At 40.4% G+C, this 26,846-nt stretch overlaps 1 protein-coding gene across 4 annotated transcripts in view; it reads right to left on the bottom strand.

Moving 5' to 3' along the window:
• The window catches only part of AOPEP (aminopeptidase O (putative)), a 296,802-nt gene that overhangs the window by 136,561 nt on the left and 133,395 nt on the right, over positions 1–26,846 (bottom strand). For 3 of the 4 annotated variants that reach the window (XR_010622734.1, XM_065745670.1, XM_065745672.1), the window contains 3 exons: positions 21,023–21,139; positions 4,955–5,041; positions 2,247–2,391 (listed from right to left, as the gene is read on the bottom strand). Coding sequence is in view for 3 of the 4 variants with exons in the window: in XM_065745670.1 (XP_065601742.1) it covers positions 2,251–2,391; positions 4,955–5,041; positions 21,023–21,139 (345 nt within the window). In the remaining variant the exon portion in view is untranslated. The remainder of the gene's footprint in view (positions 1–2,246; positions 2,392–4,954; positions 5,042–21,022; positions 21,140–26,846) is intronic. The other variant, XM_065745673.1, reaches the window with a different exon arrangement.

The raw sequence follows: 26,846 nt of genomic DNA, 5'->3' as shown, positions 1-26,846 counted from the left end.
CTTGGAACAGCAGCAGCCGTAAGTGGCAGCTCCAGTCGGAAACAACCATTTCCTGCAAACGATACACAGCGCTAAGCTACAGCTGCAGGGAAAACACATCCATCGAAGAGCCTACAAAACAAAGCTTTACAGACAATTCCAGTTTAACATCACGAACACTGATTTCCCCTGACCTTCAGAGAAACTCGGTAATGAAGTTACTGTAGGAAATACCCTATTTTTGCAGTCAGACGGAAGTTAAGGAGTGTGGTTTATTTTCAGCTAAAGCATCTTTGGTCCTCTCCAACTGTCTCTGCCTCTTAGTGTCTACACACTGTATTTGGCACACCAGCACCTACTGCAAAGCTGCCCGTCAAGCTGTGAATACTCTCCACCCTGTGCAGGCTGACACTTAAGAAACATCCTCATCTCACCTTCTCTCCAGGTGCAGAACTTAGCCACTGTGAACAAAGAGGGAAACAATCACTGTTCACCAATCAGCTAAGCTCTGCACCTCACCAGAGAGGTCTCCATCTCAGTACCATTAATTATCAGATGAAGTTCTTCCACGATGCGTCTGCTCCTTTCCTCTTAGGTCTTTTGTTTAATGGACGGAGAGGATGCCACAATGTTCATGTTATCAGATAGTTATGGTCATTTTCAGAGTAGCAGCTGCGGTCATGGCTATGTGGTAATCCCTGGCAATGTGATTTTAATCTTAACTCACAAATCATCATGCCAGGAACCCAAACAGCCACAACATTAAAAGAAAGCTGTGCAGTCACACAGACACATTCCTAGTGGCACCTTTTATTTTATAGCTCACCATGCATTTCTAATCTGTCTAAAAAGTCAAACAGGCAATTCTAGACTATTGTGCATAGATAATACATAATATTCCTGTGATAGGCAGATACTTACCACCAGTAGTTGTAGAAATGTTTATGCCATTATTTAAGGAAATATAGAAAGATGGTGTCGAGTACTGTAGTACCAGAACGAACTGCATCTTCCTATTCCTGGCATCTACCCGATTATAAAATGCTGTATATAACTCAAATTATTGTAGGTCCCTGACAACCAGGAGATCATGAAAGCAAGTCCCTTAGCCCTATTTATTTAGAAGGCAAGCTCCTCCCCATAGCATGCTACCCTGGCATGCTTCAGTCTCTACTACATTTCCCATGAAGATTTTCTGGCAGACATAGTGCTTGTCTATGCTGAACATGACTGTTCATAAACAAACTTGTATTCATGGTGTCTGCTGTACTTCACAAAACTGAATACCATGAATTCAAGGGGAACTTAAAATCAAGTTATGCCCCATACACAGGCTTGAATGGGAGAAAAGAAAAAAATAATCAAGAGTCCTGCTAAGTACCAGTTAGAAAAAAATGATTTTGCTAAATTTGCCTTCAGTTTGAAACCAAAAACCAACTATAAGGGTATGAGAACAGTCAGGGCAATTAGTCTGTCAGATGAGCTATACCATGAAGCAAAAAACTGCAGTATACTGGAAGAGATATTCACACCAATCCTAATTGGCTATGTGTTTAACACGTGTACAAACACTGCAAAACAATTCAAGTAGACTGAGAAATGGCAAGTACCTTTGCAAATTAGTATTTATAATTTTGTGAATACTTCTTGCAATTTTGCTTCTTCTTTACCGAATCCTCTCAATTAATTTCAAATACAAGTTAGGTTATGTATGACATTAACTAGCTTATTAACACTACTCTTATAACCAGTCTCCAAACACCTGACTACACTTTACATGCTTAAATTAACAAATTGTTCTCACATTATTCAGATTTGGTTTGAAGTGCACAACTCTGCAATTCCACTGTGGGCTCAGATTCTTTTCAAAGACCGTGCTGCTACCTGTACAGTCAGCATGTGCTTTGTTAAACAGAAGTGTTTCTCATGCAGGTGCAATTTTGCATAGGGTATGCTGTAGATGGTTAAGAATACAGAATAGAAAACAACTGTAGGTGGAACCTTGCTCTCATACAGTCCAGCACAAAGTTTACAGCAAAGCACCTTCATGCTCTCCAGCAAGTGCCTACACATTTAACTCATGCTCCAGCAGATGGGCTTAAAAAAAATAAAAAAAATTGAAAAGAAGATATTTAAACAAGAGTTATGTCTCGAGCTAAGCAGCCACAAGCTATGTAGTATGTCAAAGTTTACTGCCTTCAGTGAGCTCTGCATATTCTTTCTTAATGAAGCAAGATCAAAGCGTTTAATTTAAAAAGAAAACTCACCTCTTCAGAATAACATCTCTGCCACCACTTTGGCTGAGGACATGTCCATTTGCTCTCGTGCTGCAGCAAAGCATTTGTACGCAAGCTCTTGCTGCTTTGCATCTTCATTCACCATTAATTCACCATACAGATACACGCCCATTGCCTGAAAGAGGAACACAGCATACAGTCATCCTGTTACGACTAGCTGGACAGTTTCTACTTTGTTAACCTCCAAATACTCATTTAATCCAAAAACACCACAGAAAAGGCCTTATACTCTATTACATACCTTTCCCCAGAATGTAGTTTCCTCTGTCTCTCTGTGGCCTAAGATTGCCTATGTGTTTTACTGAGTGTGTAAAAAGAGAATACTAATTTAAGAAATGTCGTGACAAGAAAATGCTTTTTCACCCCATTTTTCTTGCTGCTTTTGAAGTTGAAATCTGTTTTCTTTTATACACTACCTGAAATATTTCCAAATGCCCTTTAAGAAAACAACTTGTCCTTCCTTCAACAGGATACACATTTTCTTTCCAACTGGGACCTTTCCACACACGCTAATAAAGAGCACATCAGCTAGAACACCCACAACAGAATTCCCACCTGGCAGTTCTGTAACTCAAAATCAATACTGTGTGGACAGATCTGTATTTCAGAGTTTCCTCTTTACATCAGAGATATGGTTGGACCTTCTGTAAGGACTATGTCCCTTAGTACTCATCCTGGTCAAAAGCAGACAGCCAAGCACATGGGGGTAGGATGTGGGCCCCTTTGATGGCAGGTAGCAAAGCACTGGCCAATTTCATGGGAAATGCATTAGATATTGCCTTTTCTTTTTTTTCCCTGAAGATGGAAGCTTTTAATCAAATTATAAGAATTCTGTGTTAAGCTGCACTTATCAAAACGGGATTACACGTGTGAAAAAAAATTAGCAGCTTAGCATATTAACTTTTACAGTTTTACTTAATGCTTGGACAGCTGCAAGAGAGGAAAAAATTGGAATAATATTGAAAAACACAGTTTATCATACCTCAACATTTTCTAGGATTGACTGGTGAGATTAAAAATTAAGCTTCGACAAAAGGTGAAATGTATGGTTTAATACTGACCGAAATTAAAGGAAGTAGCCTCAGTTGGACATGAGTCTGCGAGGTGCTGTGACAGTGCCCTAGCCACACTCTCCTGCATCCAGAGACCCAAACCTCAGATTTCCAGGATATGCAGCTGCAGATCACACCAGGCACACTGCCTTGGAGCTGGGTTATGGTTGTTTCTATAGAGAACTTCAAAACAATTGAACTTTTTTCTTAATAGGAATCACATTCTCTACCCAGTATTAATCATTTTCCCCTAAACCTTTGCACTAAAATGCAACAAACATTCTGAGTTTTTGTAATTCAGCAAACAACGGCCACATCTGCATTTTTTTCAGACTTAAAAAATGAAGAATTTCCAAATTTCTCACAATCAGTAAGGATACACAATCACTCTGATTTGAGCTGTAATGATTCCAGAACCTGACTGAGCCATAAACTGTTTCTATAGTTGGAATATGGAATAAATTCAGCGAAAGAATTTGAAGATTACATGAAAAAAAATGTTGCAAAAATTCCTTCCCTGCACTGCAGAAAACATTTGTATTTATTTATAACCATATTTGTTCTAAACATAAAGCAAATCAATGTTTGTTTGTGTGAGCTTGATTTTTTCCCCCCTTTCTGCTGGAACATATCTGCATCCTTCCATATGATTAAAATACACAATAGCACAATATATATAACTCCTCGTTGTCATAAATGATGTTGTCATATCCTGGGGGGGAGGGGGAGGGGGCATTGTGTGGAGGTGCTTTATTCTTTAAATAAAAAAACTTGCCAAGATGTCTTGGGACTGTATTTGGCGGATATGTAAATAGGCAGGTATGCTCCAGAACTGGAGGAATGAACATAAGAGGTTGTGCCACTGTGACAGAATTTAGTCGGAAAGTAAAAACCTCACAGGTGGTACATATCTTTGTTCATTTTCAACATAAAAGGCAAAGGCATGAAAACCTTCATGATTTTTACCTTGGAACATTTTCTATTTTATAAATCTCTTTTAAATATAGTCATCATCCTAGGCAGTGAAGGTGTTGATTTTATAGAGAATAAAAATAAATGGAAGTTAAATCAAAGGAACAAAGCAGAAGTACAATTACAACCATAAGCTTGTAGTACCTTACATTAATAGCCTCAGTAGAGACATTCTGTATGGCTGGCCTCTTAAAACCTTCAGAACTGTCTCACTAACAGTGAAGACGCCTGCATTCTCTGCAAGAATATAACAGTGCTATGCTTCTCCTCCTGTTCGTTTTCTTGAAAATGTTACCTACTTAGGTTAATATTCACAACTAGTCTTGCTTTTGTAACTCTGCAAATCCAGCCAATGCTGAGAAGCATTTTCCTGTCATCATTGTTACCTCTGGCTTGCATATAATGGAATCAGAGGGAGAGAATATACCTTATTTTACCACCTACCGTAAGGTTAGCGTGTTTTATTGGGCTTATTATACCTAGGTAGATTCCTTAAATTACAGTGTTTAAGGAAAGGACAGAACCTGAATACTTACTCAACGTTTCAAATGCAGAAAAGTAGATGCAATAACAAGTTTTTTAGTTTCACAATAAAGGTTACAAGAAGGTGTAAAAGGTGATTATATTGAAAATGCTGATTATATCAAAACTGACCTGATCTTCTCTGAGAAATTTCTCAACATCTCCATATCCAGGCACATATTTGTGTTTAACAACAAGTTCACACCACCGATGGCGAACCTATGGGAAGAGGGAGAAAAAGAAAAAAAAGAAGGATATTTTATCTGTGTCTCTCTGGGATCTGGAATCCTACAAGACCTAAAGATAAGCCTCTACTTCTAGATTAGTGAAATAATCTGTATTCTAGCACTTATTTGCAGCATCTTCTATTTACAAATCTGTCTACACTCAAAAAGCTAGGCTGCTCTGCCACACTGAGGAACACCAGTAATTAACATATTATAATGAATATAATATGTGCAGCACAAGCATTACCTTGCATTCTAGCATGTCTTCTTTGCTTGTAGACACTGATCAGTCTGAAGGCTTTTACTCCATTACTGACCCAGCACTGAGCCCAAAGGAAAACAACAAATACAGAAAGCCTCACCAAAACCAACACCCACTCTCCAGCTCCTCTTGTTTCACCCTCATAATTAGCATTTATAGTAAGAGTAAAATGTAAGCAGCCTTAGTACATTTTCCCCTTTGTGCTACAGGACAAAGTCAGAGGACCTTTGTGTCTAAATTTCAAAAACAGCACAAGCACCTGGCTTGCACAGTGCAGAAGTCAGTTCTCAAACTGTTTTTCATGGACAGAACCACAGACAGCAGAGCAAAGCTGCTGGTTTGAATGTGCTCACATGCTTCTACTACCTCACACAGTGCTGGTCTGCCATACGTTTCTGTCACTGCCTGAACACTTTAATTCCCATCACTTTGCAGAAGATGGAACAATTAAGCTGTGTCTTTTCCTTAATCACTCCTTCCTCTACTGTTTTCCCACTCCTGGCAGTAAAGCTCCTTTCAAAGAGTTTAAAAGGAAAACACTGATTTGTTGAGTGAGATCTGGGACAGCACACACTTTTCTTTCTCTCTTATCTGTTTTTCTCAGGGTCATTACAAATCCTGGCACATTCCCAGCCCTGCCATGCTGGAGAGCTGCCAGCTGGGGCAGGAGCAGCATGTCTGTTATCCTCAGATTACACCTACCTCATGCTTCCCAAAAAGCCCCATTACAGCCATGGTGCCCATGAAGCAGCCAGCAGCACTGATGGCCTGTGGCAGCACCAAGGCTGCTCAGTGCGCAGGAGGGCATGGCATTGCCAGGGAGATCTGGAGGGTCACTGGGAGCAGATATGGCCTACACAGCACATAGGCTGCTGCATAACACAGCAAATACAGTCTCTTCTTGGACCTGAAGTACTACGAAGAAACTTTTTCTTCTATAATCCAAGCCCTAGGCTCACACCACACACACGACAATTTTATTCGCGTAAGAGGAGGATGGAAAAAGTAATTTTGGTTCCTGATGTCTCATCCATTGCTCAGAGCAAGAGAAGTACGCCAAGCCCCTCAGCTTTGCAGTATAACGTACTTGTCATATGAGCAGGCCCTTCCAAAAGCCAGTGGCAGAAATAAATTCTAAAAGAAATTCTTGTGGTAGGATTGAGCTAACCACACTGCATCCTGTGTACGCTTGTCTTGGCTCCTCCTTTCCTCTCAGAAGCAAATACATGGTGGTGAAAATAAGAATTCATCAGTCTTCTCCAAATTTCCTCTCTGTGATTTCTCCGCGCTCTCCTGCATGGTGCAGAGATGCATGCCATATGTCATTCTAGCTGGCTATGTGGGACCAACTAAATCTCAGAAGTGATTCGTAGCCACCCTTCCCACTGCTGCTGGCAGTGGGAAGCAGCAGATCCACAGCAGTACCTGCAACTTCTCCAGAACTACCACTGCCTGGCAGCTAAAGACACCATGTGCCAAAGATGGAAACACTGCTGGCTCCCCTGGCCTGGGCTTCAGGCTCACAACTGCCCTGGCCAGGAGGGGCCTGGTTGCACCTCTCATTCCTAATGCATCCTTCTGACTCTTTCATTCTTTCAAACCTCCTCTGAGGTTTCCAAGTCACCACATACCTCAGATGGGCATTTCTGAGCTTCAGCTCAGAGTCAAGAAGACAATCAGACAAGTCACTGTTCCAGGTTTGACATCTGAAAACCCACTGACACGTTTCTACAAAAATAACAAGATCTGTGTACTGCCTAGCATCTAGGTGAAACATCTTGAAGGACTCTTACTGTCAGTTAGCATAGAGTGCCCAGGTTAGGACCTCCTCCAGTGATCTCATATTAACTTGTAATTTCACTTCAAGAAAAACAGACTATCACAAAATATTATGTGCAACTCAAATACCACCTGTATTTTGACAGTGCAGTGCAGAATGTTTTGAAGCCAATATGACAATGTTCAGGTATAGTAAACTCTACATAACATTTCAAGCGAAACAAGTACTTACATAAAGATCATTAATAATATAGCTCTAAGGCAATCCTTTTGCTCTAACAAAATGGACCACAATCTTCTGGTAAATGGTGCTTGAGGCTGGTGGAATACTCATGCCTGGTGTCTGTTTCCAAAAGTAAAGCTTCCAGTAATGTATCCGTAAAACTATATTTTTATATTCAAGTGATAATTTTTATTTTCTGATCAAGGTAATAACTTGCTTTGTCTAATCTGTATTACTCTCCTGAGCCTCACACAAATTATCAGGAAAACCTAAAACAAATGCCCTCATTGAAATACTTACATGTTATACTCTAATGGTCTAGCTTCCTAATATTCTCAATCATATATATGCAAGCAAAAAGTAAATATTTTACTTCTGAGGTCTACAAACAAGACCTAGAAAGCAAGTAAGAAAATAGGAGAGGTGAGAACAGGAAAAAAAAAAAGAGGAGGAAGCTACAGTTGTACTCAGCTCTTGGTCTGCAGAATGGGAGACTAGCTTCAGGAAGATGAATACAGTTTGCTAATAGCTGGATCTGACTTAAAAGATGCCATGAGACAACAAATCTAAGCCACAGAACAAAAGCAATATACTTAAGATTCTAGAAAACAGTGTTATGTGAAATACAGTAAGAGCTACTGCCACCAAACTGGACCCTTAATTAAAGGTAGGAAGCATATGAGATCTTTACAAATCATGAGTTCAGACCTGACTGAAAAAAAAGAATTTATTTCAACAACTAGAATTGTAAACGTTAATTAAACAGCCTCAGATGCCAGACTCTGGCCTAATTTAGAGAAGAAAACTACAGCAAAACTTTTTTGAAAAACAATGCTGTCATACTATAGATTAGCTTTAATTAAGAAGAGGGAAGCTGGTATCTCCAGAGCACCAGAATGCTGCTCTGTTCCATTTGAAATTATTTATTTCCAGTCTCTTCCCATCTACAATTAAATTGGACTCAAACATTAGAGCATTTTCAGACAATTAAGGAACAATGTCACATGCTACTGGGCAAAGTGAGCTTAATGATTTTTTTTTTTTAATCTCCCTTTATCTTTGCAGGAGCAAAGATTTAAGAACAGCTAAAATAACAACTCTTTAACACACCAGTCAGTTTCTATCAGTGACATTTAATAAAGCCTGCATTTCACAGTAGCATTTCTACCCTCTAAGCTATAGGATGTGCACACTTTAGTATGTAAATTCGGTTCCACAAACATTTACAAAGAAAGATGATCAAGGATGCTAAATGAGCTCAGAAGGAGTAATGAAACTGCTGCACGTGTTACAACTGCGCTGACAGAATATCACATTGACAATCTGAAAAAAATGTACTCAACAGCCAAAAACCTGGCAAATGCAAGCAGAATGGATTCATCACTTTGACAAGGAGCCTGAAATTGGGATTTCCATGTATGCCAAAGGTGTCTGTCAGGAGTCCGAGCAAAGAAGCTGTCTAACAGCTTTTTTTTTTTTTTGGTCCAGAAACTCATTGAGTCTTCAGTGCATAAGTAACTTAACAGGTAGAGAATGGCAATTCTCTGACAACACTGCAGGGCCAGCAAAACCATATCTAGATATAGTACCGCAGAAGCCAGCAGTATTGACAGCTACTCTTGTTTCCAAGACCCTCACAGTATCAACATTCAATTAATGCTGTGTTTTACACCTGTAATGTTCTCTCACAGCCTTACAAACATTGCTTTTCACTTCCCATGCTAGAAGAATTGCTGCTAATGGGGAGCATGGCTGGTGGGACCTCATCCTGATGAAACTCAGGGATCCTCACCATGCCCTGCACTGGACAGCGACTGCACATGCAACTCTGTATAATTACTGCCCCCCACTTACAACATCATTTTTCTCTCTGTCCCCTGCACAAGTACCTCAGCCCATGGGCAGTAATCCAAGCAGGAGCATCGTAATTTGGGAAACTCTAAGCTACCACTGGGTGGGCTGACCAAAATTATTTTTGTCAGGTGACGCTTGCCATTTTGAGGACAACTATGTAATGCTTTAAACATCTGAAAGTCTGAAGTAATGAACTGGCTGTTGAAAAGTTACTTAAAATCTAACTTCCAATAGAACACCAGACTTGGGATCTCTGTGATTTCGACAGTCATGACATACTACTTTATTTTGCTCCTTCTGATTGCTACTTCCACATAGATGAAGCAATAGCACATTAAGAGAGATGTTTGTGGTAAGGGAGTAGGACCTGAAGTCCTCGTCTCCTTCCACCTTCTCACATCAGCTCTGATGGAGGCTGTGGGTCACATGCTGTGACTGCCTCCATTTACCATGAGGGAAAAGAGGGCCTGTATGATCTGGGTTTGCAAAACAACTTCTGTATCCTGTGCTTTGGTCAACTGCAAACCATGGGACAACTAGCAGCATGTGGAGCTGTAAGTGCCCCAACATACCAGAAAGCCAGGTGCTGAAAGCCCTAGCTAACCAACAGGCATAGGCTTGAACCTCCTCCCCTTCATAAATCTGATTTGTGGGCATTTCTTTCCTTCCTGTGCCTTCACCTCCCCTTCAGCTGCAGGCCACTGAACCATTCCTGCACGATATAACCAACTTCCACTTTTACAAGGTTACTAGAAATACCATGGCCTTGCTGAAGAACAACCAGACCAGGTCCTTCTTGTCTGGGTCCCCCACACTACAAACAGGATTCCAGTTCCAAATAAAACAGGTGCTCTTCCACAACCAGCAGGGAAACTCCTACACAAACATACAGAAGCCTAGGAATCATAAAACATGCTGCTTATGATGTCTAAGCAGAGCAGAGCACATCATTGCTGCTCTCTGTGATCAGGAAGGTTATGACAGTATTGACTGGAGAGCAGCATCCCAGGAAAAAGCTTCAGCCCTTAGCAATGAAGAGTATGCCAAGAGCTTGTTTAGAAAAACAAATGTCCTTTTTTCCTCATCTATGGTTCAAACAGGAAAGCTCCCAATTAGAGAGCAGGCATTTTTCTCCCTCTATGGGCCACGTCTGTGATCAATGACATCCATGTTTGTAGAAACTTTCCAAAAGAAGGCAGAAAATGAGAGACTAAGAAGCCATGTCTAATCCTTCCTAAAAGGACACATTGGCTGTGCCTCAGTCTGGGTATCAAAGCTCCTGCTGTGGATCACTGGCTACAAGTGGACACTTCATGCTGACATCTCACGTGCTCCTTAGCCTGCCCCTCCTTTCTCCCTTTCAGCGCAAGACTGGCACACAACAGCAGCTGGCTGTTTCTCTTCCTCCTATGGGCTAGTGAAGTGATGGTAGGACAACAGTTTGCAGAAAGGTTAGATAAAGAAAGGGTAAAAATAGCATGCACCAGCACCAAGGTAGTGTGGCAGCTTCAGCAGTGCCTGCCAGGAGAACGTCACCACTGCACCCAAGGGCTTTCCCACCACATTTCCATCTAAGCTGCCATGGTCTCTGCTCCTCTATCGTAATGCCATGTGGGGTAAGGAACTGTTTAACCAGTTAGATTGAAAAACAAAGGTTTTTAAAAATAAGCCTTAATTAAAACCATAAATATGCTCCTTGCTCTGGAACCAAATGCTTACCCTTTCCCCAGCCTTTCTGCTTGTCCAGCAGGCTGGAGTACTAGTATGTCTCACAGCTTGCAGTACGATGGAGATAGAAGAAGTAATGTCATTGGCTGACACAAGAACAACCTCACTGGAGATGTGTGTTGAGCTGAGCTTTGCCATGGTGCTGCTCACTCTTGGCTGCAGGGCTACCTCCTTGCAGCTCTGCCCTCCTGCACCTCCCTGTACCTGCAAAGCTGGGGATGTCCCTGGCACCTGGACAGAGCCCTGCATTGGAAAGGAGCAGGTCCCAGCAGCCCCATCCATAGCACTGGTCCCATGAGAGGTGGAGGGAACAGCAGCATAGCACTCAGTGTCAGGGAACAGCTTGGGGTGGTAAGGTCCAGAACCTCAGAGAAGAGGGAAGGAAGGACTGGTCCTGGCCTCAGGTCTAGCTTTGCTCTGCAGCCTCCACCAAGAAATAATGGGAGAAGGAGCTTTCTCACCTTTTTGCATTTCTGTCTGATACACAACCCTGTCCAAATTCCCTTAGATGCCACTTCCACCCATAACACCTAATGACAACAGTGGCTATAATACCTTTTGTTTTTGCCACATTGCAAGTGGTTCAAATACTGCCCATCACACTGCCTCTTCTGCCTGCCTCCCAACCAAGTCATCCTACAGTTTTTACCCATACAGTGCTTGCAAATATATTTAAACACAAGCTATTTATAAATGCAAATAAAAGCATGTTGAGCTTATAAAGCCAAATGGTTCAGTGGGAATAAGCACATAAACACACCCCACCCATCTGAAGCAGAAATCTATCCCCACAGAGTTTGACGTGGAGCACACCAACCTTCTGTTACCAATTACTGAATCGTAACTCCTGTTCATCAAAAGAAAAGGCTCCTGCAAGCATCAGCACCACAGTGAGCTGCCCCTTAGCTTGCACCCCTTTCCTCCTCTCCTATGTTCTCCCTGTTGTAACTGGAAGCAAAAAAAATGCCTTCTTTTTATCTTAGGTTTCCCACAGTGACAGTGGTTCAAACTTCCATCATTTCCAAGCAAGAGGACTGTCACAGTGAGGGTCAAGAGCTGTGTGTGAAAATGAGACTCAAATTCCAGGCAAGGAACAGTGTGGCTGCCTGGCTTCTCTATGGCTTCTGTCACAGCCAGCCCATCAAACCTCTGCTCACATCCTTCCAGTTTTGCCTAGTTTAAAACTTTGGTTCTGGTTTTCAAACAATTAAGCAAAGTTTAGATTCTAAAGACACAGAACAGACACATCACTCATACACACCTCTCTTCCAATCCACAGGAAAAACTCTTAATAGACATTGATTGTACAAGCTCAGAAGCATACTCACTGCCAAAATTGGAGCACAGATGTTACACCGTGTTTCAAATTTCTGACTGTTCTCTTCTCTTGGTCGCTGCCCTCCAGCAAGACAACTATGCTTGCTGCTTAGGGCAATGTTTGCTCCACCTGGAACACAGCACGACAGCTCTCCAGGATACTTCAGCCCCAAAGGTTTTTTAGTGGAACAGAGACGGAAAGAGGACAGCAAAATTTTACCCACATATTTATTTGTAAGTCGGTGACTCAGCAGTGTAACCAGATCTGTGCAGCTAATGTAATGATGTCAGAAGCAGCTACAGTTAGCAATTTTGATCTGCCCTGTTTCTTGTGCTGTTTAGACCTCACGAGCTTATGCCATGCTCTATATTTTCTTTTGCTGTGATCCCATCCTATATTTGCATCAGCCTTTATGTAGGCAGGAGAGGTTGATGAGCAGTTTGGACGTAGAATCAGATTCAGTTTATTTAAAATAAGAAAACACCTTCATGTTTTGTTCACAGTGGAGAAAAAACACAACAACCACCACAGATAATACACTACACAAGAAGAAACATCCACAGCTTCATAGTCAAACAATCAGTTGGGGAAAACTATTATTGATAGCTAGGAATCTTTTTGGTATATTTGTAACTAAATCCAGTTCCTGTCCTAGCAGCTATCATACACATACAAACAGGACAATCCTTTAGATTTCAAGACAAGGCCAGGTAGTTTGTATTACAGAGCTAGCTCTGTATTGCCCTGCACAGAAATACTGTATAAAAAATCAGATAACACAACTGCACCCAATTCAGATAATCTTTAAGACTGACTTCAGAAGTCCAGGCACCAGACACCACATTATCCCTCTTTTCACAATACAGAAATGTAGGAATTCTCTCTAATCCCTTCCTCTGTGGATTATTCAAACAAATAGTACAGTAGCAGTGATAAAAATTCACTATGTGGTTCCCTCCTAGCACCAGCTCCCCCCACTTTTCAAGTATCACTAACTTGTTGGGTTGCCTGATAACAATTACATTAAGTGCTAAAACCACTTAGAAAAACAAGAAAGGAGAAGCAAACAGCACTGGTAATAGCACCAGGCAGGGCTTGGAAACTCCTGAGAATACCACCCAGCAACAAGTGAGATCAGTTGGAAGAGGAGTGTTGCTGTTGGCTCTTGGAGGGTTGGGGAACAGGAGTGCTGACTGGTGCAAAGTTATTTTGAGTGCTCCATGAATCTTGTACTCTGATGAGCCTTTCATGGACCTAATGCTGACTGAGGGATTTTCTGTTCTCATGCCCTTATAATTTTCATGTAGCACCAAAAACCAAATTAAAGTGACCAGAGGTTACCCTTTAATCAGTCTTATAAATTCATTTCAGCACATCCACTCAACTGCGAAAGGCACATCAGCCAGAGGCAGTCCTTAAGGGACAACTGTTACTGGAAGCATTTATCTTCACCTTGTGCCAGCTGTTTTGGATTCACATTGTACTTTGAGCCTGATCTTTGAAAAGTAAGTGCCATGGCCTAGGATATCCTTTTTTTGAGAGGGAAATAAAAATTACAAAAACCATCACCACCACTAAAACGAAGCTCCTGCAATGTATTCTTGTGAAGAAGTATCTCCACCAATGGCAACACTAATACCATATGTCACAAAGAGTCTGCAAACTGCAGTTAACTGCAACACAAGAACTGTAAAAAGACGAAGATTCAAAACTACCAAGATCACAGAGGACCTTCTGAAAAGTGGCTGCTGCTCTGCTCAATACATTTCCCATCCAGGAGATGGAGACAGTACATATACCTTACTCTCACCTTATTCAGTTTACTACTGAAAATGGGAGAGGTTTCCAACAACAGTCAAATATTCTTTTCTAAGTATTTGCCACTGGAAGTATGAGGAGAAGGGCAGTGTAAAATTTAATTTCTGTGGTGATCAGTAAGAAAAGCATCAAACTTGACTTGTACAGAGATTTTACTTTGTAAGAACTCATATTTTTTCTCTTCTCTTTCTCTTCTATTTAAGATCATGACACCCCAAAAACATTTGGTATGAAAATTTCAAACCCGACTTATTTCAGAAAAAAATCTAGCACACAGCCAGACACAAGCTTTTTTCTAAGCTCCTAACTCCCAAATAACTGTCAAGCAAAAATAAAACATTCTTCGAAGTAATCTTACCTATTAAAGCTGGAGATTGCTCCTGAACCCCTGCCCCAAGCACACCTGTCAAGAAAGGCCTAGTCCTACCTGAGCTGAAAGGAGAGCTCACTCAGTGCCGTTTCTGACAGCTAGCACGGGCTGACCTTTCCTGACCAGCTCCCTTTTCCCATTTAGTTTCACACTGTACTCTACAGAGTACTATTCTGTAAGGGCGTCTTTCAACAATACTCAGTGACAACCAGCAGGACAGCTGAGCCATAATGTGTGAAAATGTGCTCAGCTTAACCCACTGAGTACCAGATGGGAAGCAGCAAGACAGATACTCTATCACTTCAATCATACTTCTGTGCCCATCAGTATTTCACAGATTAGGAAACATCAATGGAAGTAAGCTACGATGTCCTAAACCCAACTCTTGCTACTTTAAGGATGCTGAGCACCTTATATGGTTTGTATTAGTGTGACTGGATTTCTGTCAGTGAAATAAGACACCACCATTGTTAGCTCTGGTCACATAGGGAGACCTCATACACAAAGAAGTAACTGTGAGAATTGCTTTAGGTCACTCACATGACTTGCAATATTATGATCTTAACCCATTTTCCTCAATTTTTTTTTTTGCAAAAGCAGCCTCTCTCCTTCTCCGCTCCCCCGAAAATACCACATTATGATTCTGAGTACAGGGAAAGCATTATGTAAGTGAAGAGTATTTCGGCCAATGTGCTCAGACAAGAAAAACTAAAAAAACAAACTTTCCATATGCTGTGCAAGCAAGACATTTTACAAGAAAATGATGCCTGCAGTAGGAAAGAAAGAAAAGCTAACTCAGTGGTGAAAATCTGGGGAAATACACCATAAATCTTTCTGCTTTAATCCACTAGGTTTTACATAATTCATCAATAAGTAAAACACACTTGCAGAAATATTGCCAAACTGTAAATAGGACTGAAAGATTAATATATATATACACTGCCCTTTCTCCTATTGAGTTGACAACTTTTTTCCTATCATCTTTGTTATTATTCTACAAGTCAGTACAGGACGTTTAAGTGTACACAGCACAGGCCTCTCCCTGTTCAAGTGAAGATCTTAGAACACAAGGAATAGAAATAACCAAAGTTTTTTTTCTGGACGTGCTCTTGGGCAGCCTGCTTTAAGTGTCCCCTGCTTGAGTAGTGGGACTGGACCAGTTACCTCCTGCTGGCTAGAAGATTCACAAATTGCTGTGAGTTGTCAGTGTTGTCTTTAGACATTTGTAATAAGCAGTTTTGTAAAGGCAAATACTCAAATACCTATGTTCAAATACGTCAAGCTTGCATAAGCCTATCAAAAGAAGTGTCATCAATCTTGGAAGAATTTAAATACTTTCCAAATAAACCAACTCTATTTTCTGTCTGAAGCAAGATATTTGTTAAGTTAACTGTGCATATAACTATCATTGAGGAGAGAGAGAAAAAAATAAAAGGAAATGCAAAAGCCCAGCTTGAACTCAACTCTGCCACTAGGGTAAAAGAGAACAAGAAGCTCTTTTAAAAATACATTAGAAGGACCAAGAAGAATCTCCATTCTTTACTGGATGCAGTTTGGAGCATGACCATGGAGGATAAGGAATAGGCTGAGGTTCTCAATGCCTTCTTCATGTCTGTCTTTAAAAGTCAGACAGTCTAGTTATACTCAGGGTACTCTACCCCTTAACCTAGAACTTTGGGATGGGGAACAGAATAAACCCTCCACAATTCAGGTGGAAACATTTAGAGACCTACTACTCCACTTGGGATTGCCACAAAGTCCATGTGATTGAATGGAATCCACTTGAGGGTGCTGAGGAAGCTAGCAGAGGTGAACATCAAGCTGCTTTCTACCATCTATCAGTGTTCCTGGTCAACTGGAGAGGTCCCAGTAGGCTGAAGACCTGGCAGTGTGACTTCAATCTGCAAGAAGGGTCATAAGGAGTGACCTTCCTGGTACATGAAGGAAAGGCTGTTGATGTAATCTGCTTAGACTTCAGCAATACATTCAACAGCATCTCCCATTATATTCTTCTAGAGAAGCCAGCAGTCCATGGCTTGGACAGATACACTCTGTTGGGTAAAGAACTGCCTGAAGGGCCAGGCCCTGAGAATGGTGGTGAATGCAGTCACATCCAGCTGGCAGAAGGTCCCAAGTGGTGGGGTTGGCATTTGGGTCTGTTCTCCTCAATTATCTTTATTGACAAGCTGGATGAGGGCATTGAGAGCACCCACAGTAAATCTGCAGATGACACCAAGTTGGCTGGAAGTGTCAATCTGCCTGGGGGTAGTGAGGCCATACAGAGGGATCTGGACAGGCTGGAGAGCTGGGCTAAAACCAATGGGATGAGTTTCAACAAGACAGAGTGCTGGGTCCTACACTTCGGCCACAGCAAAAACAGATAGTGCTTCAGGCCTGGGGCAGAGTGGCTGTAAGACTGTGTAGAGGAAATGAACCTGGGGGATACTGGTAAATACTCAGCTGAACATGAGCCAGCAGTGTGCCCAGGTGGACAAGAAGGCCAATGGCATCCTGGCTTGCATCAGAAATAGCGTTGCCAGGAGGAGCAGGGAAGTAATTGTCCCTCTGTACTCAGCCCCGATGAGACTGCACCTCAAGTACTGTATTCAGTTTGGGGCCATCACTGCAAGAAAGACATCAAGTCCCTCGAGTGTGTCCAGAGAAGGGCAGTGAAGCTGGTGAGGGGTCTGAAGCACAGGCCTTGTGAAAAGTGGCTGAAGGAGCTGAGATTGTTTAGTCTGGAGGAGGCTTAGGGGAGACCTTATCACTCCCTATAACTACTTAAAGAGGGGCTGTGGTGAGGCAGGGGTTGGCTTCCTCTCCCATGTAGCTAGTAATGGGAAGAAATAGAGGCAACATCCTCAAGTATCAGCAGGGAAGATTCAGGTTGGACGTCATGAAATACTTCTCCAAAAAGAGTGTTCAGGTGCTGGAATGACCTGCCCAGGGAGGTGGTGAAGTCCCTGGAGGTGTTCAAGAAATGTTTACATGATGTACTGAGGGACATGGTTTAGTGGGAAATACTGGTGATAGGTGAATGGTTGGACTACATGATCTTAGAGATCTTTTCCAACTCTGGTGATTCTATGATTTCAAGGTTTCAACAGTAAATGGACAATGAAAACACAGTTTGTTACAGAAACTGACTAAATAAAAAGGGAAGGGCCCAGATTAGGGCAAACGCCCTATGAGCCTCTTGTAGCATCTAAGACTGGAGGCTGTCCAGCATGAAGTGTGGTTAATTCACAGGTATCTCAGTCCTGGCTCTTGAGGCTCATAGCTTGCTACCACAGAAAGATCTGCTCTTGACTATGCATCAGAAGTATGCCACCTAACCTTTGTTGTTTCTTGTTTGTATGTTTTTAACTGAAGCATTTAAATGTATCTTTGTCAGGAGGAAGAGGCTACTGATATAGGAGGGAAGTCCTCCCCTTCTCTGAAGCTGTAAATCTGTCATGAAACCTCAAGTGAAACAGGACAGTTGAGTTGCTGAGGAAACCCAGGACACCTCAAATAACTCCATCAGTTACTGTTCCTTGAAAATACTGCAACAGTTAGATTCCAGGCAAAGGCTAACTCATGTCACTTCTTTCTAGTTGGTACGAAGGGATCAGAGAAAGGTGGATAACCTGCTGCAAACTCCCCTTTCCTCTCTGAAGCAAGGTGTGGACCATAATTGGTAAGACTGGACATACATATGATAACAAGCAGTGAGGAGTACTAAATAGTGCTGCTGGTAGTCTTCACTGAATGAGCCCAAACCTGCACATCACCATGTGCAAGAGCAGACACAGAAGCTTGCATGCATTACAAGTGTGATGAATTGTAAAGTACAAATAAGGTATTTCAGAAATACAAATACAAAAGCTTTAAGAAACAGGAACCAGGATGTTCCATGCTGTGCTAGTCTAAGACAAAAAGACACTCCCTAGAAATGAGTTTTCTTGCATCATCTGTGAAACTCAAGGGTGGAACGCAGTGAGCTACACAGACTTTAGATGAGAGAACTTCAAATTAACTCCCAGGCAAAACAAGCCCAATGCACTTAGTTCCTGTTCCTCATCAACCATGCTCAATAATGCTTTTCCCCAGAACTTTCTCAGTGTGGTGTTGCAGTATCCACGTATTACAGAGGTGAAACACAGAATATCCTCCTTTTAAAAAGGGCAGAGGAAAGGGCTGATTTCATCCCAGCAGTGAAAACCATCAGGCTACTGTCCCCTCTACTCCCAACACACTTGTCCAACACAGTATAACCATTAAAACCCCTTTTATTTTTTCTTATCAGTGCTAAGAAGCTTGAAATATTTTCACTAATGTGAGAGTAATCACTTCTACATAGAAATATTATTCTTTATATCCCCTCTGATGCTGTAAGATCTTTTAGCTAACTATGGTACATACACAAAAAGCCTTCCAACTCCCAAAGGTGCTGACAATATTTTACATACGATTTTTAAGATGAAACTTTGATTAAAATACAAAATAACATACTTCTTTACAGGCAGCTCACACATATTACTGGCCATATCACTGCTAATTCCCAATAGAAGATCAATGTAAATGCAAACAATACTTGTTGAAAATAATAAAACTGGTTCCTATTTCTTAACAGCTTTTTGGTGGATGGAACATAACAACTGACAACTTTACTTACAAAAATAAAACTTCAGGCATGGAAGAGTTTTGCTTTCTCTGTTGGCCCGCCAACAATTCTTTATGTCAGTTTTTATTTCTGATGTCCAGGTACTAACAGCATTTGAACTTCAGTAACACAATAAGATCGTTATAACTAAAAAGTGTATTCACAAACCAAATTTAGACGAGAAAAGCTAGCTATAAGCTTTCACTGCAATTTTCTATCCCTGGGTCATTACAGGAAAAATACCCTGTGTACATACCGGAGTCAGAGACATAAATGACCCTTCTCTCAGGTATGTAAGGGTGAGCTAACATTTCCCTTAAAGGTTTGTAGCTCTCTGTGATCTGATGACTGGTAAAATGCTAACAAGTAATGTTATCTCAATTGTATCTCTGAAGATCTGCAAAGCTCTTGGCTTCACTTCATAATATGAAACAGTGATTATAATCCTTTCACCAGTGTTGAGAGAGACCTGAGAGAGACCTTCTGTAATTTATGTGATATTGAAATGAAGAAAGCAAGTATGAAAGTAGAGAGAAAAGAAAAACTCGAGAAGCTCAAGGTTGAGGCCTGGTGCTAACAATTCTCTGGCAGGAAGCAGCAACACCACAGCTATTGCTTTGATCTACCTCCCTATTTATTTCTCTTCCCATTGTAGAACCCATAACATTCCACTGGTATTCAGAAGAGACTAAAATATATAACAATACCTATAAATAGAAATGTTGCTTCAGCTACTAATTAATAACAAGTCTGGCATTTGGAAACTTGCATCAATAAAAAAAAAGTTACAGTAAACAGTTGAAATGTTGCCATCTTTTTCTGAGAAAAAGCTAGACCTCTGTTCAATTGACATTCTTGACAAGAATGTTTGGATTGAAGCATAAGTACCTAGTCAGCAGTTTCAGTATATGAGTAGTAAGAAAGATTTTGCTCTCTCCTTCTATGTTAATTATCACCATAAAATTCCAATTTTAACAGGATAAATTATGCACACTACCTTTCCACAATCTTCACAGTAGTTTTTAATTAAGAAGAATTGAAAGCCTGTTATTTACCATGCTTCCTCGTTGTATATCTTTTTGATTACATGCTCTTTCCTAATTAATCTTTTTTTTTTTAAAGTACACACATATAACACACATGTATATAAATCTAAATATTCTTCACACATCCTTTATTTCCATGACTGATTTCATCTTCCTATTTCCTATCCTGAAAACTTGATACAAACAGGAACTAACTGCAAGGGAGTTCTCAGGAGCAAGTTTTGAAGCCAGGAGAACTGAAAATTAAGGCTAGAGACACCCATGGGACTACACAAAGTGGCCAGAACTGCACGTGGTTAGGATTTACTGGTTTGCCCCCAGCCCTCCCAAGTCATCAAGCTATTTGGAACAGTGATACTAGCCTGGTGCATGTCTGTCATGGGGAAGGCACATTTAACACTATTACATAAAATTTTATTTTCCCCAATGGCTGTTAACACTCTACATGCAACTGCAGATAACTGATCCATCCTTAAAAAACCCTGGAAAGTGCACTTTTCAAAACTGCAAGTGAGATTTGGGAGTGCTCAGAGAGGAACAAAGTGGGCCAGCCATGTAGAAACTTGACTTTAAACTGCAACAGACAACTGCACCTGGAGACCACACAAAAAACTAAGATGAACTGACCTCTAATAGTCACCATAACAGAGTGAGAAAGGTAGCACTTGAGTGAACATACTGCCTGAAGTACACAGACAATAGTATATGACGTCTGCATTGTATTTTCTCCTACTACTAAAGCACACACACACACAAGCACTGGACAATTAAGGCATCTGGAGACGCAACAGGAGTTCAACACATGCAATTTTATACTTCGACTAGGATTATATAACTTGAATGAGCTTGGCTTCTAGTGGATCACTATTATTCCCAGTCAACAATGCACTGAATGATTTCATAGGAGATTTTTTTTTTTTAGTGACTTACCTCAGCATCCTGGTCATGGAGCTGGTATGTTTTCTCTAAGTGCTGGAGTGTTCTAGGGCACAATGTTTTCTCCTCCAGGAGATACTCCAGAAGTAAGACCAGCTGGTCTGGGAGCAGCTAAAAGGAAAAAAAATGCTGCTTGTGAACAGAGCTCCACTTGCTCAGCAATTACACAGAAACAAACCAAAGAGGACAAGTCTGCAATAACCTCTGTATATCCAGCATGCATGAAATATGGCAAGAAGTTACAGTTGATTTCTGAAAAACCTCAGGTTTTCTGTGCCTGTGTTCTGTGTGGGACCTAATTAAGACATTTTCCATGGCTCTTACTACTACTAGTTAGATGAGATCTAAACAATATTCATCTTTCTGAGACACAATCATAGCTTACTAAACCAAGACTGTTATGGAATATATATGTTAAGTAATTAAATTTTGTTTGAGCCTAGATGGGATAAAATAAAACAATAATTTATGGTGCATCATTTCCAGAATCAAGCATTCGTACTTGTTGAATAGCACTTTCAGCTGCTACATGAGCAATTGCTCAGTATGCTTAGTGAACAAGACACAAATGAGTGACCCACAAAACAGTGTTAAAACAACACATTCTGAGGCGTATTCTAGCGCAAAGAGTCAAAGTTATCTGCCACCACATGAAAAAGATGGCATGAATGTTATGTCTGTAGTACACACAGTATATATGTACATATGTGCATATATAGTAGTTGCCTGTCATGTTTTCAAGTTGAATCTAACACAGCTTAACAAAAAAAAAGACACTAGTAGTCTGATGTAGCAAGTGTGCTTAAGCGCTCCGTTAAAAAGGCTTATTGGATGAACAAATAAATAATTCAAATAGAGCTTAGAGAGAAATTACACCAGCTGCCAGGAAACATTTATCGGAAATTTCCATTGAAAGTATGTTATATACCTCAAACATTTTCACTATTTATCCAGACTCAGTGGGCACCAAAATTCTAAAGGGAAGGCAGGAAGTATTTAAACCTTCACAAAGGAAAAGAAATCTACAGTGCTTTGTTTCTAATTCCTCCAGACAGACTAATGAACAAAAAAAATTCTGTCATTTTAAATCTACTTCCAATTTTATGCCATTTGGAGTTGCTCTGCTCCCACCTCATTGTATCTAAATTATCATAACTAGCAACGAAGCCATATGACATTTTCTTCCCTCTTAGTCTGACATAATTTACACTAGTACCCAATCAGAATAAGGTGGAAAGGAAGGGTCTAGGAAGACTAGTTTCCATTCCACTTCCTTCCATTTATTTTATTACTTAACCTGCATTCTTAGCAACTTAGCAAAAAAATCCTGCATCTCACTGACTCTTACTGGAACATTTTCTAAGCAACACTCGTACCTGCTAACAAAATGGAATTAATAAAAACCATCAGCTGCTTACAAATACTGAGTATTCAGACCTTAGAACAACTCCCTGAAGTGCCAAGTTGAATGTTCACTGTATGGTCCAAGAACAGCTGCCTAGGAAGGATGGGGAGATACTTTAAAAGACAAAACTTCTGGGAAGTGGCTCCACTTGGAGACTGAATTCATTCCGAACACTAACAAAATCTGAAATGTTGCAGAAAACCACACATAGAAAGGTAACTGCTTATTTAGAAAGCTTTCCCTGCTAACTAAGATAACAGTGCACAACAATTTTAGAAACTGTAGAATAGCTGCTTGAATATACGTATATTTGTGCTAGAGGAGGTACTGAATAACAGTTATCTATCCTCAATATAATTACTTTACACACTCACCACAGACAGCTATTGTCTGAGATAACACCACAGAATGTAAATGAAGCCAACAAAAGCAAAGCAGCAAAGCAACTGCCATGTCCTTAATTTACCTCCATCTACTGCTGCATTATGGGTGAGGAATCTTCAGAATTACAGATCAAACTCCTACCCTTCCTCCTGAATGTGAGACTGCAGACCAAAAACTCCTGAGACTACAGTTTCAGTTATTTTTTCACTCTCTAAGTATCCGAGAGGAAACTTTACACAGTAGTCTGCAGCCTGTGGTCTAACTATAGTCCAAGTTACGAGCTAACAAACACAGAGAGAATGGGTGTGGGCACCAGCAGAAGTGCTGTCAGATCTGTAATCAAACTGGCACTAGTGGGCGCAGCGCTTACATTTTTTTCTCTCATTTATTTCCAATTAAAAAAAAATAAAAGGAAGAACATATTTTCTTTCCTTTCTTAAATTAAAAAGAGTAAGACCAAACTATCCCAAGGAAAGAGGCAGAAAGCTCAGCTGAAGTTCCAGGGAACAAACTACTATAAAATTCCTCCTGGCGAGGAGGAATTTTCAAATTCTTCTTTTTCTCAAATAAACCATCACAGCTAACTGTGCCTCCAAAGCTAATTTTCAAAGGTTACAGATAACTTCACAAAATTACATCCAAGCTTTTACTCCATTCATTTTTCTCACTGCCATCCTTATTTGTCCCGTCCACCTGTTACTTCTCTTCTTTTGCACTTCGAAAATTGTTCGGGGTGCACACTGCAGATTTTCCATTTGTCTTATGCTTAATACAAAGAGGTCCTTGCTGTTAAGTATTACTAAAACATATGTCCTAGAGAAAACAAGTTAATTTGTTTTGGATATCGTGAAGCCATTTTCATCTATGACAACACATGTTTCACAAATGCATCTCAAATATCTAACATATGTAAACATTATACAGTGCAGCTACAGAAAAATACACCAGTATAGATTTCACTGTGTGAAATCTCTCTTCATGATGAAAACATTCAAAAAAACAGCCACAACAGACCAGACACAAAATTTCTAACTCTGATCTTCATTTTTCTTTTAAAAGAAGGAAAAAAACACTCTCTAAGCTGCATGGGAACACTCGGTCAAAATGCTCAAATGTATGTGATTAATAAAGTAGATCCCTTACACCAAGAAATGAGGCAAATATCCAGAAACAGCATTCATGGTGACTACGAATGCTCCAACACCATCTGTTTATATTGCAGAACAGATAGCCCTGGCCACAACCTGTGGCTGCTGCATGGAAATCACATTGCTTTCCCAGGGTTTCCCCTCCCCCAGCTGTGAGTACTGACACTACAAAGAAGGAATAAATTAATGTTTTGGGATCAAGCACACTAGAGGTTTCCTGTCACGTCCCATATAATTAACCATCATACCCACTACAAAGCTGTACCCCAACAGTGTGTTCTTTACCTTGCCCCTAAACCTCTCCTGCAACTATTCGGTCTTTTGAAAGGGTTTCACTTTGTCTTCCCACTGCATAGCTGCCTGGTCTTGACTTCCCTGGAGTTTTAAAGTTTGAATAATTAAGCTCTTGCCTTTTAAAACAAAAAACAAACAAAAAAAAAGAAACACCAAAATGATACGGAAGAATCAATGCAAATTACATTGCCACTTAGTATGCTTAGTATACTTAGTATACTTAAACTATTATGCTTTGTTGAAAGAACAGCTCAAGGCAGTTTTGAAACAGTTTTTACAGAAACTACTGGGACAAAACCTTGAGTTTTCTGAATCCTGCATCCCTAACCTGGAAAAAACACAGGAAACAAGCCTTGTCTCTGTGAAGGCATGATACTACAGCCACAGAGGTCATCAGGCTCTGGTCCCAGAAGACCACCCACACGAAGGACTGTATTTATCAATTCTACATTAACAAATGCAATAAATGCCAGATTCACCCTTTATACTAGAAAAATGACACTGAAACATTTGACTACTGACCTTTCACAGCCATAAAATGTGACATAGATATATCTACTTGAGCATCCACAGGACCAGCACTCTCGTAGCACCCCTAAGCCAGGACGCAAATCACTGAAGTAGTACAGCTGGTATGCTGAATATCCCATTTGCTCCAGTCTGCACATGAATGAAGTCATTGAAAGCCTCCTCCAAAGGGAAATGTGCCTGCAACTAATGCAGCAACTGATTGACAGTGGCGTGATTTCTATTATTACTCCATTATCACACTGGGATCTGTGTCTAAGTGAGCATACTTCCTCCCTGATGCCATTTCCTTTTATCCTGGCTCTATTCTAAAAGCGGATCAATGGGAGTAATATATATGATGTCACTTCAATTTACAGCTACTGCCTCCCTCCCTCACATGCACAGATAGATCGATTCTTCCCAAAAATGGTTAAGAAATGCATGGGGAGACTTCTCCCAGAAAAGTGTTCTTAGCTATATTTGTCTGTGTAACCACAGCAAGGAACTGTTTACTGACCAAAAACAGGAGGAAAAGTAAATAATGAAAAAAAAAAGTCACTGCTGTGTACTGAAAAATGCTGGCTGAACTACAACACATATAAGACCCAAAACAGAAAAAAAAACCAAAGCAAAAAAACCTCAGGAAAGTTTCAAGTCCTCAAAACAACAGATTTCTGCAGCGTTTCTCTGGAAGAAGGCAGTCCCCTCAAAATATGACATGTCTTTTCATTGATAATTTTACAAGACTTTCCAAGGTCAAACTGAATTCTTTCCCACCCCTCTCTTAAGAGAAAAAGAGAAATCCCACCCCAGCATTCAATAGTGAATAGCTCCCTTCAGACAGAATTTCCTCATTAACTTCAGATAAGAAAGCACTGCTACTAGTTCAGCAGACAGGATTTGTAGGACCAGGCCATCTCTGCACCCATATTCTGAATCAATCAAAGGAATCCCTAGACGAATCTTGCTTTATAAACTTTCCAAACAGATAACTTTCCTTAAGGGTTGCTTTCTCTGGGCTGCAATTGAATGAAAAGACTTGGTAAAATAAATCTCCTTTCTCTCAAAACATACAGAAAATTCATACCTTGAAAATTGAAGAAAACACTGTATACTCAGCAACATTTTAAAGTAGAATTTGTCACTGTTTATCTCAAAGTTCTTGAGACAACTTTTTTCATCTGCATGGTGACCATCTTTGACGTGAAAGAAAGGCTTTACCCTCCCCTTCCCCCATTCAAGCTCCTGGGGCTAAAATGTACTCATATCAAGTGACATGAATTCAATGAAAACATCCACACTTAACAGCTGTTAACTAGAAAAGTGTGATACGCTGTCCTTGAGAGATTCTAAGCCTGAGAGAACTGGGCTGCAGTTGAAAACACAGAAAAAAAGAAAAAAGTAATCTGTAGCTGATGAAAAATGCTTTGAACTGGATGGCAAAATAAAACCCATCTATTCCAGAGGCTGACAAAATTTCAGAAGTGCACACTGAAGTAGACTGCACATTTTAACTTTATTTAGGTCAGTTTTTTTATGACTTTCCTCTTGTTGAAAAACCAGCTCCCCTTAAAAAGCTTACAAAAGGTAAGTAGACATCACTGTATTTAAAAACAAGACAAATATCTGTTTGTAACATATTGTATTCTACCTCAGAACTGCAATTCTCTGAAACATATTCCCACTGAGTGCAAATTTGCTCTGTCTCTACTGAAGGAGCTCTTAATGTGCTTGGCAAATAACATCTACTCTAAAAACAGTAAGACTAAACATGAATTCTAGTGAGGTTTTATCACAAACAGAAAGTCCTGTGAAGTTTGCTTTAAAAATACTGATTACGGGACACTTAAAAGGTGCCTCATACTAAAGGGACATAAAATGATACTGAGGATAATTTCTTTAATAAACATCAGGGCTTACACTGAGTTCCCAGTTACTTTCTTCTTTGTACCATCAAAATTAAGGATTTGTTTTTAGAAGCAAATAATACATGTCACAAATCATTTTAAGGACACTACCTGCTCAAATATTCAGCTTTGATTTATTCTGGCCACACATTGTGAAAGTGTTGCTGGAT

This window comes from Cyrtonyx montezumae, unplaced genomic scaffold (genome assembly GCF_038088225.1).
Source record: "Cyrtonyx montezumae isolate F1298 unplaced genomic scaffold, pur_monq_1.0 scaffold_36, whole genome shotgun sequence".
Taxonomy (NCBI): domain Eukaryota; kingdom Metazoa; phylum Chordata; class Aves; order Galliformes; family Odontophoridae; genus Cyrtonyx; species Cyrtonyx montezumae.
The sequence above is the reverse complement of the archived record's forward strand: the minus strand, read 5'-3'. Positions and strand labels throughout refer to the sequence as shown.